Source organism: Ochotona princeps, chromosome 16, assembly GCF_030435755.1.
Source record: "Ochotona princeps isolate mOchPri1 chromosome 16, mOchPri1.hap1, whole genome shotgun sequence".
NCBI lineage: Eukaryota > Metazoa > Chordata > Mammalia > Lagomorpha > Ochotonidae > Ochotona > Ochotona princeps.
The window spans coordinates 52,808,094-52,824,009 of NC_080847.1; the positions used below are offsets into that span (position 1 = coordinate 52,808,094).

General features: G+C 63.2%; 1 protein-coding gene across 1 annotated transcript; it reads right to left on the reverse strand.

Moving 5' to 3' along the window:
• Positions 1 to 1,463: 1,463 nt before the first annotated feature.
• Positions 1,464 to 15,477, reverse strand: EXOC3L2 (exocyst complex component 3 like 2). The gene is made up of 12 exons (XM_004598035.3): positions 15,395 to 15,477; positions 12,122 to 12,650; positions 9,645 to 10,278; positions 7,887 to 7,998; positions 7,173 to 7,274; positions 6,954 to 7,054; positions 6,693 to 6,803; positions 6,084 to 6,219; positions 3,816 to 3,938; positions 3,558 to 3,713; positions 3,169 to 3,290; positions 1,464 to 1,967 (listed from the first exon to the last, which is right to left on the reverse strand). Exons 2-12 carry the CDS (start codon positions 12,627 to 12,629, stop codon positions 1,700 to 1,702), a joined length of 2,373 nt encoding a protein of 790 aa, XP_004598092.3. The 5' UTR covers positions 12,630 to 12,650; positions 15,395 to 15,477; the 3' UTR covers positions 1,464 to 1,699.
• Between the last annotated feature and the right edge of the window lie 439 nt (positions 15,478 to 15,916).

Genomic DNA, 15,916 nt, shown 5'->3' on the forward strand with positions numbered 1-15,916 from the left:
GACCGCCCCTGCCTCCACCCAAACCAACATTAGTTCCTCTCTTTTCCCATATTTTCTGCTAAGGTATCTTTTTGATCATGACTCAACCTTCACTTTTTAAATATAATATATATTTATTTAGAAAGAGTCACAGAGAGAGAGATGGAAAAATGTAAGAGATTTTCCATCTGTTGGTTGACTCCCCAAATGGACACAACGGCAAGAACTGAGCCAGGTGGAAGCCAGGAGCTTCATCCGGGTCTCCCACACGGGTGCAGGATCCCAAAGCTTTGGGTTGTCCTCTGCCACTCTCCCAGGCCATGAGCAGGAAGCTGGATGGGAAATGGAGCAGCCGGGACTTGAACCAGCATCCTTAGGGGGCGTCCATGTTGCCCAGCAGCAGCTTATCCATTAGGCCACTCACCCTCACTTTAAACAAAGCCTGGTTATCCCGACCCCAGCCACAGGGGATCCAGAGGGTCCACCCCTTGGCTCCCTCCCGTCTCCTCTCACCCTGGCTGATGGCCAGCCCACCAGCACCCCCGATCCTGCCACTTACCCTGGTGTATCCCAGTCTGCCCGTGCTGAGGCCTGGGTGACACTTAGCAGGTAAAATGTGTCCCACAGTACCAGGGACTATGACCTGGCCCAGAAGGGAAGTGAGGCGCTGGGGCCTGCCCCAAGCTTCAGCAAGATGCTCGGTGTCCCTGGAGTCTATAGCAGACACCCCCATGGGCACAACACATGAGTGGGTGAGTGGGTGCCAGGGCCCAGGAGTGAGCATGACTCTGAAATGAGCACATCTTATGAAGGATGCTCTTGGAGCCAGAGATGCCGTCTGCTCCACCAGCTGTCCCCAGGGCGGGACACAGGGTCACACAGCCCCAGGAAGAGCCCCAAGTTGAGCTGTACGTGAGGGCTCAACCCCAGCCCCACCTGACCCCTGGCTGCCTCGTCCTTTCTGATTTCTCAGGGAAAAAAAAAACAAAAAACAGCAACACATATATATCACCGCCACCACCCTACAGCCTGGAAGCATTGATCATGTGCTGTCCAGGGCCGGCCGGAGGGGCAGGGGTCAGCAGGGCGGCGACCTCCAGGCCTCCGTGCCGAGCAGGATCCGGCAGGGCTGGGGGTGACAGGCTGGACATTTTCCCACCCTGAGATTTTCCTGCGTCAACCCAGGAGGGCGCCCTGGACGCCGCCCTACCCCCAACCTCCTTCCTCTCTAGCCAGCCACTTCCCAGCCCTCAGGATGCCTGCCCAGGGCCTGAGGCTGGAGCCACAGGGCCAGCCTGGGCAGCGGTGTGGGCGGGACAGGGCCGGCTGGAGCCCGCCAGCAGCCACAAGCCGGGCCCTGGGCAGCCGGTGTCCTCCCTCCGGGACACTTGGACCCCAGCCCACCCTGCAAGGAGCCCTTGGCCCTGGGCCCTGCCCTAGGCCCTTCCTCCCCCCAACACGCAGGACTCAGCCCTTCCTTGTGTTAAATAGAAACCTCTTTATTCTAAGTATCGAACATTCCTTAATACGCTGGATGGGGGCCAGACCTTGAGGTGAGGGGAAAGGGGGGGTCTGGGATATTTCTGTAGAAGCTTCCAGAAGGCCACCCCCCACTCCGCCTCCACCTCCTCCCACACAGGGCTGTGGCGGGAGGAGGTGCTGGGAAGGCGACCTTGGGCAGCAGGGCTGTGTCCCTGCTTCAGGGCACAGCAGGGACACCTCAGTGCTGGGCCCGGGGCCGCCGCGGCAGGCAGGCCAAGCTGGGCCGCGACAGCCGGGTGAGGGGCAGGCGGCCCAGGAGGAAGGGGAGACCAAGGCAGAAGGATGGGCGGGGCACTGGGATGTCGGCAAAGAAGACACGGTCCCGCGGTGGGGCCAGGGCAGCCCCTTCGGAGAGCTCCAGGTCCCGGGCCACGGCCAGGATCTCCTGGCGGGCGGCGGTGCTGCGCAGGCCACGGATGTCCAGCAGGGCTGCCACATGCTTCCGCCTGCGGGGAAGAAGGCTCAGGTCCCTGGGCACCCACTCCTCCCTTCCCACCCCAGCTGCCCCTTGCAGAATTTCATCGCCAACCACCTGCAGGCCTCTTCGCTTCCAACCCCACAGCCAAGGTCCCAAATCACACCCCAGGCGGCCCTCAAGACACTCAAGCTAGACTCCCTTCTAGAACTTTCATTCCCAGATTTGCCCTGACTTCACCCCAAACCCATTCCCAGAATTCTATGGGAGGCCCTCTCTCTCCCACAACAATCAGGCTCCACCATAGCTGGGGGCTGCAGCCTGGACCCCAGCTGACCCATCCTGGACCCTCCCCTCCCTCTACAGCTGCAGGAGCCCCTGCACCCACCCTACCTGCACCCACCCTACCTGCACCTCAGCTCAAGAATTCTTCCCGCAAGCACAGCTCTGGAGCCTTCACCCCACCTTAGCTCACCTCAGCTGTGTCCAGTAGGTAATCCCCACTGCCCCCTCTAAACCCTAGTCCACCAATGCCTACCAGAGGACACAGCGCCAAGTTGCTGCTGCCCTGATCTTGGCTCCATTTCAAGATCCGATCGCAGCGCCCCCCCCCTCCGCCAGGCCAATGCCAGTCCCAGCAGGCTCCCTTGATTGGCAACCTCAATCGAATGAAGCCTGGCACCCACCTCTTTGCATGGCCCCCTGCCCCACTGGCTCCATCTGCCATGTGGTGCCTGGTCCCCTGGCAGCAACCTGGACTCAGCTCTGCCACCTGCTGCTGTGGCATTTGGGATCAGCTCCTGTCAGCCTCCCTCCAGCTCGTCCACCTTCCTAACCTCAGATAGCCTCAGCTTCAATGCCTAACATCCCCGGAGGGAGACGGATGAGGAAACTGAGAGTCCGGCCATGCCCGCGTGCCCATGCATGTCCCTGGGTCCCCACGGCTCCCTGCCGGGCCGGCCCTTCCTGCCGCCGGCCAGCCCAGCGTCCCCCCTGCCCCAGGCTTCCTGTGACAGCCTGTTTGTTTGCGAGCCCTGGTGGCAGTGGCGGCGGCGGCCGCGGCGGTAGAAGGAGGGAAATCGTATTAATAATGCCTGGTTCCCGCAGGAAACGGCCGTCAGACACGCTCGCCGCCGCCCGCCCTGGCCCGCAGAGCAGGAAACGCGGGCTGGCCGCCAGCGCCCACGGCCCCCGAGCCAGGCGAGCCAGGCGGCAAGCGGGCGGGGCCTCACCTGATGTCGGGGTAGTCGCGCACCAGCACCCCCACCTCCACCTGGATGCTGGGCGTGTCTTCCAGCTGCAGGACCTCGGCCAAGTGGGGCACCACGGCGTCCAGCCACAAGGCTTGGGACTCCTGCGGGGAGAACCCAGACTCACACTCCCGCCCCCAGGGTGTCCCCGCATCCCAAGCCTTGGCCTGCTCTCGCTGCTCCTGGTCTCAACTTTCCCATCTGTAAAAGGGACCAGACTGCAAACTAGCCCGAGGCGGGAAGCTGAAGGAGTCGGAGGGGGCCCCTGGACCTCATTTGCCAGCGGAGGAAGCGCCCAACGGACCACGTGCGGCCCTGCAAGGGTCCTTATGCTAACCGACTGGGCACCTCCCCCCCGGGTCAGCACTGACCAGACGCCGGAACAGCCTCTGCAGCTGCGCCGCGTCCTCCCGGAGCCTCCCGGCCACACGGCTGCGGGTCCGCGCCGAGTGGCAGCGCAGGCGGCCGCGGAGCAGGGGCCGCACGTACTCGACCAGCGCGCGCCGGTGCAGCTCGGCCACCAGCGCCTGGGGGCCGCAGAGAAGGGGTGGGGTTAGAGCCTGCCCGACGCGGGTTCCCCGGACCCCCACCTCCCGCGCGTTCCCCGCACCCCGCGCCGCCGCGCGCACCTGGTAGGGCTCGTCTTGCATGCGGCGCAGCGCTAAGGCCTGCGCGCCCAGCGTGCTCACCACGCCGTCCAGGGCTTCAGAGCTGTTCAGCCACTTCCTGCGCATGAGCTTGCTAAAGTGCGGCTGTGGGGGACGAGGGAGAAAGGGGTATCAGGGCTGTGCTTCCCCCACACTGTGTTCCCTGCTGACTCAGTGGTGCGGGAGACCACCGGGTAGGGGGTCAGCCAGTACCCCGCCCTCGCGGGCCTCTCAGTCCAGAGCCAGCGGCAGAGTGGACCCTGCACAGTGCCCACACAGGGCTGGCCTGCCGGAACAGGCAGCAGCGGAAGCACTGAGGCTCGCTGGGGAGCCATGACAGGCTCTAAGCAGGACGAAGAGGAAAAGAGACACGAGGGGAGGGGGATGATAAGGGGTTAGAGGGGGATGCAGCTGAAAACACAGGTGTGGTGGGCGACCTCCTGGGGGAGGGCAGGGACGCCCGGGAGGAGAGGGAAGGCCAGGGAGCCTTTCCCAGAGATGGGGGCTAGGAGCCGGGAGTGGACATAGGCAGGATGAATCCAGGTGTCTGAGCAGCGCCCCCTCTATTCCTGACAGCATCCCAGCTGCCCGAAATGCCACGGTGTCCCAGGATGCCGGCCCCACACCTGATACTCTCGTGTGCACATACACACGCAGGCACACCTACTGGCTTCTCCTCTCACCCTGGCAGTAACCCGACTTCTCCAGGGCGGGGAGAAACAAGGCGGCACCTCCGATGACTGGAGCTGTGGTGGAGGGCAGTGAGGTGGGCAGTGGAGGACCGGGGACACAAGTGATGTGGCAGTTCTGTAGCTTAAAAGGATGCCTCCCCGTGCCCAGTACAATAGCCTAGTGGCTAAAGTCCTCGCCTTGCACTCCCCCAGGATCCCATACGGGTGCCAGTTCGTATCCCAGCTGTTCTACTTCCCATCCAGCTCTCTGCTTGTGGCCTGGAAAAGCAGCTGAGAACAGCCCAAAGCCTTGGGACCCTGCACCCATGTGGGAGACCCAGAAGAAGCTCCTGGCTCCTGGCTTTGGATTGGCTCAGCTCCAGCCATTGCAGCCACTTGGAGAGTAAACAGGCAGATAGAATATCTCTCTTTACTCTGTAAGTCTGACTTTCCAATATAAATAAATAAATCTTTTAAATTTTAAGAACAAAAAAGGGTTGATGTTGAGGGGATCTTGGAAAGATGCCATGGGGAGCTTAGCTTGACACTGGGCCTAGAGTTGAGTCCCAGCCCTGACCACTCACTTGAGCTGCCAGCTGACACCCCGCCGGGCGGCCGCAGCAATGACTCCAAGGACAGACAGTCCGCCCTGCCCCAGCACAGCCCTGGGGGCCGTGGGCATCTGGGGAGTAAACTAGGGGACAGCAAATCTCCCTCTGTTTCTCTGCCTCTCAAACAAACAAAAATGAATTTTTAAAAATGGATTTTGTTTAAATAAAAGAATTCCACGGCAGGGGAGGGGAGGAGCTGGAGCACAATTGACCAGAACTGACACTTGCCAGCTCGGCGGTGATGCATCCGCAGGGGTCATCGCGTGTCACTCTGCCTGCTCAGGGGACCAGGCATTTGAAATTTTCCACGCTAAAAAGTTATTTCTGGAACATTCCAACATTCTTCCCCCCCACCCCAACACCGGGCTCTGAGGGGACGACACTCCAGAGTCAGGAAGCAGATTAAAAAAAAGAAAGAAAAGAAAAAAGCAAAGGCCACAGCAGGACAGGTGACCCAGGGATTTGACCCTCACATGCGGCCATCCGGGAAGGGGCACGTGGGTCAAGACTTGCCAGAGGTGAGAGAGGGGCCACACGTTCAAAGGGCCTGAGGCAGGAATGTGCTGTGCTAAAGCAAGGGGCTGGTGCAGGGAATGGGAGGGAATGGGCACGGCAGAGGCGAAGCTGGAGAGAGGAGACACCGGACGGGGGGGGGGGACTGCTATGCCAACAAGGACAGCCACACACACAGCCACCTCTCCCCCCAGGACGGCACTTTCCTGAGCCTGGCTCCCAAGGTGGGGGAGGGGGGCTCCAGCAGCCTGGGCAGAGATCGGAGGTGCCCTCGGTGGGAAGGAGCTCTTCCCAAACCCGGCTGGCTGGCCATATCCTCCCATCTCTTCCTTCCTCCACTTTCCCCACCCCCTCCCCCGGCTGTCACCCCCACTGCCGCCTGCTTCCCGAACACTGACTCATGGGCTAAGGGGAACTGTGGGATGGGGGTGCCATCTCAGGGGACCGCCTCTCACCTGCAGCTCCTGGAACAGCAGGTCAGCCAGGACCCGGTGGCACAGCCGGGTCACGCGGTCCAGGGCACTGGCCGAGGCCTCCCGGGCTGGCTCACTCTCAGGGGGGCCCACCCTGGCCAGGCGTTCCGCCAGAGCCCTGGAGGAGGACAGCATAGCCGAAGGTCAGGGGACCCCAGATTCTCAACACAGGGCCTGAACTGACAACCCTTAAGGAGCCCTTATTGTGGGGTGCAGGGGTGACAGGTCAGATAGGGAGTTGCTGGGAGGTTGGGGTATCAGAGATCAAGAAGGTATGAAATATCTGGGGACTGTGGACACATCTGGGGGAGTCCAAGATCTTTGAGGGTGAGAAAGGAGGACCCTGTGCCCCAAGGTTGATTTCCAAAACGGACAGGTGGGACCTCCTCCCTTCTCACGCTGGTCCCCCCCACCCCGCCTTTCCCTCCCGCTCCAGGGATTCCTGGCCAATTCCTGACAGCTGCCTTTGCAGAGGCCCCTCACTGGAAGAAGAAACCGTGCAGGGATGTGCCCTGCCGCAGCCAGCCCTGCACCCCCAGGACCTGGGCACCTCAGGGCAGCTGTCCCCCCACCCTCACCCCACCCCCACACCTTAGAGGTGGCCCGCAGTTGACAAGCGCAATGGTCCTGCTGATGTAGGTGTCGGCTGGCAGCTCCCGCACTCCGGGGTTCTCGTGGAATCGCTCCACCCGCTGCTGGAAGCTGGGGCCGGGAGGGGGCAGTTGGCCGCAGTGGGCATCAGGGACTGGGTCAGGCCACTGGCTGGGCACCTGGCCTGCCAGGGCCTTCCCTCTCCACTGCCTGCCTCTCCTCCCCACCCTAGCGAGGGCCCACCATCCCACCCCTACCTACCTCTGCAGGAACTCAGCCAACCCCCCCAAGCAGCAGTGGGCCATCCGCTCTCCAAACTCCTGGCTGATGCGGGGTGCCCGCTCCGTGTGCTCCTCCAGCAGCTGTGTGGAGAAGGGGATGGGGCAGGGATGAGGGGGGCAGGCAGGGGGTCCCTGTCCAGCCCCCACAGCAGCCGGCATCCGCCAGCCTGCAGCATCCAGGCCCCAACCTCCTGCCTACCTCGCACACATCCTGGGCCAGGCTGCAGGGTGGGTCCTCCAGGCTGGCCCAGTGCTCCTCATCTTCCTGCAGTGCCCGAAGGAGGGCGCCCCGCGTCTGTGCCTGCAGTGGCGGCAGGGAGACAGGCAGTGGTGGGCGGCTGCCCAGGGAGGAGTGTTCTTGTACTCATTCTTTCCAATCCCCAACACACACCCTGGTGCCCTCAGTTTGACTCCTGCAAGTTCGGAACTCCTGGTCTTGGGGTGATGGTAAGTGGCTGTGGGGAGAGGCCACCTGGGACAGCTGCTCCAACCCCTCCTGCTGCTGTGTGGGAGTGCAGAGAATGCCCTGCAGCTCTGAGCTGCCTCCAGCACCCAGGCGCCTGCAATCTGTGTGTGTTCTATGGGTCATGGTCGTGAGAAGTCTGGATGCCAGGGCTTGTGCCCCTGCCCCCCGTGGCAGGCGCCTGCGCGGTGCTTGTTTTCAGCCATGCCTGCTCCTCTGGGGCCTTGGGGCCCACTCAGGCTGAGGCCTTGCCTGTCTGTCTTGTGAAACTCAGTGGAGGAGGCAAGGCACTTGAGGATTGGGGTGCAGTGCTGACCCCACACAGGATCAGAGCGGGCTTCTGGTCAAAACACAGCCATTTCCAAAGGGAAAAGCAGATGGACAGTGATGAGGGGCGCCCCTCTGCAAAATCTCCCGCCCCCAGATCAGCAGCACCCCAGGGCCCAGTACCTTCACGTCTGTGACGCATTCATCCTCCAAGGTCCGCAGGGTGCCGGCAGACAGAAGGGGTCCCAGCTCCCCATTCTCCAAGGCGACCATGTCCACCAGCCCCAACACCTCCCTAGGGACAGAGAGTGAGAGGCAGGGTTGCAACCCACGCCCCCAGCCCCACTGCGTCTGGGCCCAGGGCCACTCCCTTCCTCTCCCGCATCCCTCCGAGGAAGTCTGGAACCTGGAGTGGCTCCCCTGGCTCCAGCTCTGAGTCAGCTCCCTGATGGATGGTTCCGGGCAAGACTCATAGGATCCAAGTGCAAGGCCTGGCCTGTGATTACCCTCACCAGCGGGGAGCTCGCCACCACCCGGGCCTCCATGGCCTTCCCACTGCTCCCTCCTCCATCTCCTGCTGTAGGCGCTGGCCTGTCAAGGCCTCCAGCCCTCTCCATCCTGGCCTTCCCAGCATCATCTGCTCCATCACAACCATCACCTCCCTGCAAATCAAGCCTTATCCAGGTTCCCGGCTCTGGCGGACAGTGCCTGAGCATGGTGACGTAGATGCCATGGGCAGCTCGGGAAATGGCCATGGTCACACTGCTGCCAGCCCACCTCCCCGGGGCCAGCATCCCCCTTCACCCCTCCAGCTGTGGTTTGCCTACAAGCCCCTTCCTTTGCTGAGCACAGCCAACCTGCCACCACCATCCCCCACCCTTAAAAGAGGTGTCTTTTAAGACTCAGGGCTACGTTTTGTTAGGGACTAAAAGATTGGAGAGCGGATGGTGCTGAGGCTGTGGATGCTATAGCAACAGAATTCAAGGGCTCAGGGGTTGAGGCTGTGACATGGTGGGAGGAACCGCAGCTTGCAATGCTGACATCCCATGGGGCGCCAGTTTAAGTCCGGGCTGCCCCACTTCCCATCCAGCTCCCTGCTTGATGCCTGGGAAAAAGCCATGGAGGACAGGACCCTGCACCCACAAGGGAGACCCAGAAGAATCTCCTGGCTCTTGGTTCCAAATCTGTTCAGCTCCAGCCATTGCGGCCACTTGGGAAGTGAACCAGTGGATGAAAAATCTTTCTGTCTCTCCTCCTCTCTATGGATCTGACTTTGCAATAAAAATTTAAAAAAGAAAAAAAGAACCCCCCGCCCAAGTCCTGCTTGGGAGGAGTCAACAGCATGTGTAACACCCAAGGATCCAGAGAGGAGACAGCTCACATCCCAGGGGCAGCTGGGCAGCTGGTGGCAGGAGGCCTGGACAAAGAACTCTGGGCTGACAGGCCTGAACTGGGCAGCTGGAAGTCCTGGGTCTGCTGAGACCCCCGTCCCCCAGTACCCATGCTTGCACTTGGCAGGAGCTTGGGCCTCTGGCTCCCACCTGCAGCTACCTGCTAAGGCAGAGCCTGAGGCCACGAGCTGAGCTCTCCTCTTACTGCGACTCTCAAATACATCAATAAATAGATTGGGGACGGGGAGAGGGGTGGAGTCAGCGCTGAGATTTTGGGAGCCTGGCGCTGCAAGGGTCAAAGATGTGGAAATTTTAGAAAGATGCTAAGATTTTTAAAAGGAGAAATGGGCGGCTGCGTTCTGGCCGTTGAGTGCAGACCTGCCAGAGCTGCCCGTCTGCGATCGGGGAGGCCCAGGTGACCCTGGACAGCTCTAACAGACTAGGATTGCGGGGAGTTCTGGGATCCAAGGGTTTTACCGGGTCCCAGGTCCCCGCGCTATCAGGCGGCCAGGGCTGGGAGGTGTGGGAGGGAGGCTGGGGTCCCGCTCACCTGGGGTACACCTGGTTGTGCCAGTGCAGCAGCGCATAGCGGTCCGCCAGTGGCAGTCGCCGGCGGGCGGACGCTCCCAACCACTCGGCAAGCGCGCCGTGGTAGCCGCGCAGATAGACGCCGAAGGCGCCCAGGCCGGCGGGGTAGGCGGGCGCCAGGCGACCCCGCACCACGGCCATATCTTCCAGCAGCCTTGCCCGCAGGGCCTCCAGCTGAGCGGCCAGACCCCCGGGAGCCCCGGGTGCCGCCGCTTCCAGGCGCTCCCGCGCCGCGCGCGCCACTGCCTCTGCCCAACGGGCACGCAGCTTGCGGGCAGCCCCGGGCCCCCGGCGTCCGTCGGCCGCCTCCTCCTGCACCAGCACTTGGCCCAGCTGTGCCACGATGCCCGCCCCGGCGCCCGCGCCGGGCCCGGGGCCCGCCAAGGTCTCCCGCACTAGCGCCCACAGCTCGCGCTGCAGGGCCTCATAGAGCAGGGCCACGTCCCGCGCGCGGCGCCCTCCTCCTGCGCCCTGGGCACTCGGCGGCCCCGGGGCGCCGCCCCCCGACGATGCCAGTTCCTCGGCTTCTAGCTCTAAGATGTGCTCGTCGGCGCGAGCCAGCTCGCGCTGCTGGATCAGGCTCAGGATCTCCAGAACTGTGGGGGCGAGGTGCAAGGTCAGCGGGGGGCCCAGTCCGGGAAGAAGGAAGCAGCCGGGCAGGTGCGGGGTGGCGGGGCGAGATGGGGAAGCTGAGGCCGAGAGGGGTAGGGGTGAGGGCCGGCAAGGAAGACAGGGTCGCGGGGGAAAGGGGGAGGGCTGTGTGTGGGAGCTGTGGAGGTGGGTGTGGGACCCAGCCCTGGCGAGGGGGTTGAGGGTCCGCGAAGGATGGGGCCAGTCAAGGTCAGGAAGTTGGGGAAGGGGAGGGACACTGAGGAGTTGGGGCAGGAGCAAGAGAGGGGGTTAGGAAGGAATGGGGCTGGGACACCCAGGGGCAAGGTGGAGACTTGGCCGTGGGAGGGAGCGGGCAGCTGTGGGGTGCTGGGCTGCTCCGTGGGGTCAAGGCTACCCCAGGAAAGGGAGGCACGAGTGAAGCAGGGCCCAAAGGGAGGGGGTGTCGGGTGGCCCAGGGTTACCCTCACACCTCCACCCCCCTCCGCTTCCTCCCTGGCAGAGAAACTGTTTCCTGGCCGGCGCTATTTCTGCCCATCCGTTTCCAGAAGGCGGGGCTCCAGTCACCCCCTGCTCTCTAACCCCCACCCCTTGCGGTGCCTCCCAGTCCCCAGGGAGCTGGGGCTGAAATAGCCTCTGGCCAGGATGTGGAGGGCATTGGAGGACGGGCGGGGGTGGGGGGCGCCAACGGAGCCCCCGGTGTTAGGGGTGCTGGATGGTGGGAGGCACACAGGGGGCCTGGAGCTGAGTTCAGGTGACAACTGCTCTGGCACCGAATGAGGAAGGAGGCCCTGGGACTGAGGACACAGGAAGATGCCCGTGTGAGAGTCTGGGGTTCGGATAAGGTTGGGGTGGGGTGTGCAGAGAAGGCGGAGATGGATGAAGCACAACTGGAGGTGTGGAGGGGAGGCCACTGGGGACAGAGCTGAGGATGAACATTGTAGATGGGCATTTGGGACAGGGACCTGGGGTGGCGGTGGTGGCGGTGGAGTTAAGGATACAGAGGAGGTAGGGTTTGAGGTTGGAAGTGGCAGTGGGGATTGGAGAGGGTGAGTCTGCCTGGGCCTGTGGTGGGTGCTGAGGTGGGGTCCCAGAGAGGAAGGGGAGGGGGCTGCGGAGTGGCACGAATGTTCAAGATGGTGCTGGAGGGAAGGAGAGAGGACGGAGCTGTGCGTGGAGCCCGAGGGTGCAAGGAGATTCAGGGATATGGGTGTGGAAGTGCGATGCTGTTATGGGGCCGGGTGAAGCCCTCAGCCCCTGTGACTCAAGCCGGATCCCACTTGGAAACGGCACCATGATGGAGGCCATCGGTGGGGTCAGAGGGCAGGCCCAGGGCCTTCCATGTCCTTCCAAAAATGGACAGTTGTATCCCCATGCCGAAAAAAGGCTGTAGAGACAGATGTCTCTTGGTATGAAGGGGGATCGTGGGAGCCCAAGGCTCCCACAGCTGCCATAAGTGTGGGAGAGGAAGGGGGCCCCCAGCAGGTTTTAGGGGGCCATGGGCATGAGTTTGTGCTTCAGAGCTGGGAGACTGGGAATAAACTCAGACAGGACTCACACATATGATAATAGATTTGGGGGTGACGGTGAAGGATGGGCACAGGAGAGTTCGAAGGTCAAGTCTGGTAGGGTTGGAGACTGGGAAGGGGAAGGGATTTTGGAAGAGACAGGACCAAAGCTGGGGCCCACTAGGGTACGGTTGAAGATTGGCAGGTGGAAAGGAGTGGGGCTGGGGCGGGGTGAGTGCAAGGAGCTGCAGGTGCAGGTGGGTGTGGCCAGGTGCGGGAAGAAAGATCCAAGTAGACAGGGCAGGGGTGGGGCACCACTCACCTGACAGCGGCTCCTTCATCTTGGGGGGCTCGGGGACCTTGGGCGGGGGCTCCGGAGCCGCCTCGCCCGCAGGCACCACCCTCTCGGCCAGGGACGCGCGCCGGGGCTTGGGTCCCCGGCCCAAGCGCAGAAAGGCCAGCCTGCGGGCCGCCTCCTCCTCACCGGCCTGACCGCGGCTCCCCTGAAGCCGCGCCAGGAGCCCAAAGTCGGCGGAGCTCCTGCGCAGCCCCGGTGCCAGCACCCGGCCCAGAAAGGAGCGGGGCTGCCCATCCCCGGGGCTGCCCACCCGGCGACCCGGGGTCCAGCCCAGCCGGAAGGGGGCCAGGCCTGCCAGCTTCTCCAGGGTGGCACGGCGGCGGCAGGACGTCCCATTGGGCAGGCTCCCTGGCTCCCCTGCGGCGTCTTCCAGCCCAGGTTCATCGAAGGGGTTCCGAGAAGTACGGAGGGGCAGCGTCCCCGCCCGGGACGCCTTGGGGTCTGGCACCCCTGAGCTCTTCACGATGGGCATCTCGGCAGTGACAGTGGGCACCTGGGGAACCAGTGGCCAGAGGAACTGAGCACCCTAGGCTGGACTCTCATTTCCTGCTGTGCCCACGCAGTCCCACCAGGGAAGTCCACTTTTGGCCAATGAGGTGATTTGGGGTCAGAAGGGGGAGGTACCTGCGGCAGGGACCCTGGGATAGAGCCTGGATAAGCACCCACACCTGACTGATGATGGCAGTTTCCAGAAGCTTCCAGAAGCTTCCACTCTCAGCCTCCTCCCTGACCCCCGCTGCCACACAGCCAGGAGCAACACGCACCTGTGGCGTGGGTGGTCTCGGTACCCTCCTGCCCCACAGCGGCAGGGGGAGGGGAGTCAGTCCGGAGCGGTCAAGCCTGGTTCCCAAGGTGGCGCAACCCTTACCACCTACCTCCCTGTCCAGCTCTGTCTCATCCGTCATTAAGTCAGCCTATTCCCCAGGAGTGAATGCCCAGGGTGGGGGGGGGCCTCTCTTTTTCCTGGGGACGAAGGCCTGGGGGAGGAGCAGCAGTCTGGTGCATGTGTTAAATGCCACAAGAATTAAGGCTTTAGGGAGGCTGCAGCAGGTATAGAGTGGATATTAGTGACAGTGAAGCATCCCACCAGGTGCTTAAGGAGCCCCACCCTGTGCAGGCACGGGGGACACTGTGGTGGCCATGGCCAGAGCCTGTGGCCTCCCAGGACTCCCAGCGTCCCTAATGAGCCTTCCTCTAAGCCCCCGCTCTTCCCATGGCCCAGCACCCTCCCTGGTTTCCAGCCTCCTGTCCTGTTACCTCTGTCCACCTCTGGGGACACAGCACAGGCCTACCGCTGCCCATCTGCCAAGTCTTCTGTGGCTCCCCCAGGGCCCTGGCCCCTCACAACTCCCACCCCACATTCTCCTCTTCCTCCCTCCTCTGAGCCTGAGCATCGCATCAGCTGGCCTTCCAACACAAGCCTGTCTTGCCGCCTCCTCCAGGATGCCCTCCCCCAGGACTCCCAGACCAAGTGCAGTGTCCTCTCCATGTCCACGTCCCTGTGCACCCTGGGAGGATCAGGAGACAGGTCTGCATGTCTCCACAGAGTCGAGGGCCCTCCTTGGTCAGTACTGTGTCCTCGGCTCCCCAACCAGGGACAGACACTCAGGGCATGGGTGCTAAACAGGAAGTGGAGGAAGGAAGGAGGCACGACACGCATCCCTGGGGGGGGTGGGGAACCGAACTGCCCAAGTCAGAGGGAGCAGGCCACATGGGGTCCTTGGACCCTGGCCCCCCATCCAGGGTGGGGGATTGCTCCAAAAAGAACAGCTGGGGCACCAAGCAGAGTGCAGCAATCAGACGGCAGTCGTCATGGCCCCTGCCTGCGGCCCCACCACATCACCAGGTAGACTTTGCCTCAAGGAGCCCAGCCGTGCCAGTGCCCTGTGGCCTCCAGATAACGCGACCCCATCCCCTTCTCTCAGGGAAGCCCCCTCCCCATCACCACCAGCATCCACACAGGGGCCCAGACAGGCCTGTCTGTCATCTGTCTCAGGTGGGTGGAGTGGGAACCTGCGACAGACTGGCGTCCTTGAAGCTTCCGCCTCGGCCTGGCGATTTCTCACGCAGGCTCCACTGGAGGTGGCATGACAGGAACCCACACCTGCTCCCCCAACAGATGCCCCCTCACCACACGGCCCTTGGCCGCGGACAGTAAGCACTGCATGCTACCCCATCCCGTGACTTGTGTCCAGGCAGCATCCCCTCACCTGCCTCAGGTCAGGGTCAAAGGTCAGGGGCGTGCAAGGGTGGGGGGTGAGGAGGTGGGAGGAGACGGGGCCCGGAGCTGGCTGGCGGGCATCACAACACCCTTCAGTTGCTTCCCAGCCCTCCTGCTCCTGCCAGCTGCAGCCCACTGACCTCTGATATCCTAGAATGGTAATCTTCAGGGCAGCCCCTGGCCAGGAGCCCCCTGGCTGGTCGCACCCCCTGAGTCCATAGAAGGCATCCAGGAACTTCTGTCTTTACCCCCAAAAGCTGTAACCCTGCCCCCACCAAGTGGCTTCTAGTTGCCTTCACTCCCTTGGGTTTGCCACCCCCCCCACTGGCGCCAGCATCTTGCCCAAGCCGATCCAGTACCCACACCCCCAAACCTGGCGGCTGCTCCCTCCACCACCTCCACATGGGTCCCAGTGCCTTTCCCCTTCCTGGCCCCCACACCCCTCTGCAGACAGGGCCCCCACATCCTGCCCTCTGGCCTGCCTGCCCGTGCCCAGCCCCTGACTCACTTCCGAGGCATCCCTGGAGCCCCCCGCCCGCCTCCGGCTCCCACAGGATGTCTTTCTTCGCCACCAGGGTTTTCCTCCCCAGCCCCTCCCCCACTCTGCGCAGCCGGCCCCTTGCCCCCTCACCCCCTCTCCCCAAGCCCAGGCCATGCAGCCCCCAACCTGGTCTCCCCACCTTGCTGGAATAGACCCAACCTAAGTCAGCGTCACCCACATCCCCAGTCCCGACCCTGTCCCCAGGTCCTGCTCCTACCCCCCCCCCCGCCTTCTGAGGCCTCAGTCTTGCCCTGTGGCCTCCAGGGGCAGTGGCCCCACATTCCTGTCCCTGGGGTACCTCCCTATCCCCCCTGCATTCTTGCTCTTGCTCCTCTGCACCCTCCCCTCTGCCCACTGGCTGGCACCCACTGGGCTCTCCTTTCTGGCCTCAGCCACCCCAGGCTGGGGCCGCCTGCCTACCCCCTGGCAGGGGCCCTGGGGGACATGGGTCCTCACCTCCCCTAGGCACACTCACCCCGATCCTCCGTGCCCCGTGTCCGTATCCCTGCTGCTCTCGTGTGCCTTGGCCACCGTGGCCAACACTGCTGAGAGGTTGGATTTGGGGGGTGTTGCTTGGAGGAGGACAATTTCCTGTCAGGAAACCCCTCCCTCCCTGGGCCAGGGGCGGGAAGGGCGCATTATCTGTCTGCCCTTGCAGCGGGGCTGAGACGGACCTGGGCCTGCAGCCCAGCCCCGCCCGCTCTTCACGCCTGTTGAGGTGCCAACACCATCCTGGGCACCCTGGGGAGATTCCCCGGCCCCTGCCCGTGCTGCACTCCAGCCCCCAGTGGCCAGCAGCCTTGGGGCTGGATCTGGTGTGTGGTCCTGGGAAGTCATCCCTCCCCAGGGCTCTGTGCAAGTTGAAGGGGAAGGAGGGGTGGGATTGGAGAAGAGAGTTCTCCAGCTTCCAAAGCTGGGACTGGGGGCTGCTAGGTGTGGCTCTGGGGCTGGAGCCCCCCTCAGCTCCTTCGACCTTTCCTCTCAGGCCCCTCTCTCC

Excerpts from the sequence above, each read along its gene's own strand:
- EXOC3L2 (XM_004598035.3), bottom strand. The coding sequence starts at position 12,629 with ATGCCCATCGTGAAGAGCTCAGGGGTGCCAGACCCCAAGGCGTCCCGG. Across the intron at positions 6,804-6,953 it reads TTGGCTGAGTTCCTGCAGAG|CTTCCAGCAGCGGGTGGAGC; the intron begins GTAGGTAGGGGT and ends TCCCGGCCCCAG. Across the intron at positions 6,220-6,692 it reads AACTGCGGGCCACCTCTAAG|GGCTCTGGCGGAACGCCTGG; the intron begins GTGTGGGGGTGG and ends GTCCTCCTCCAG.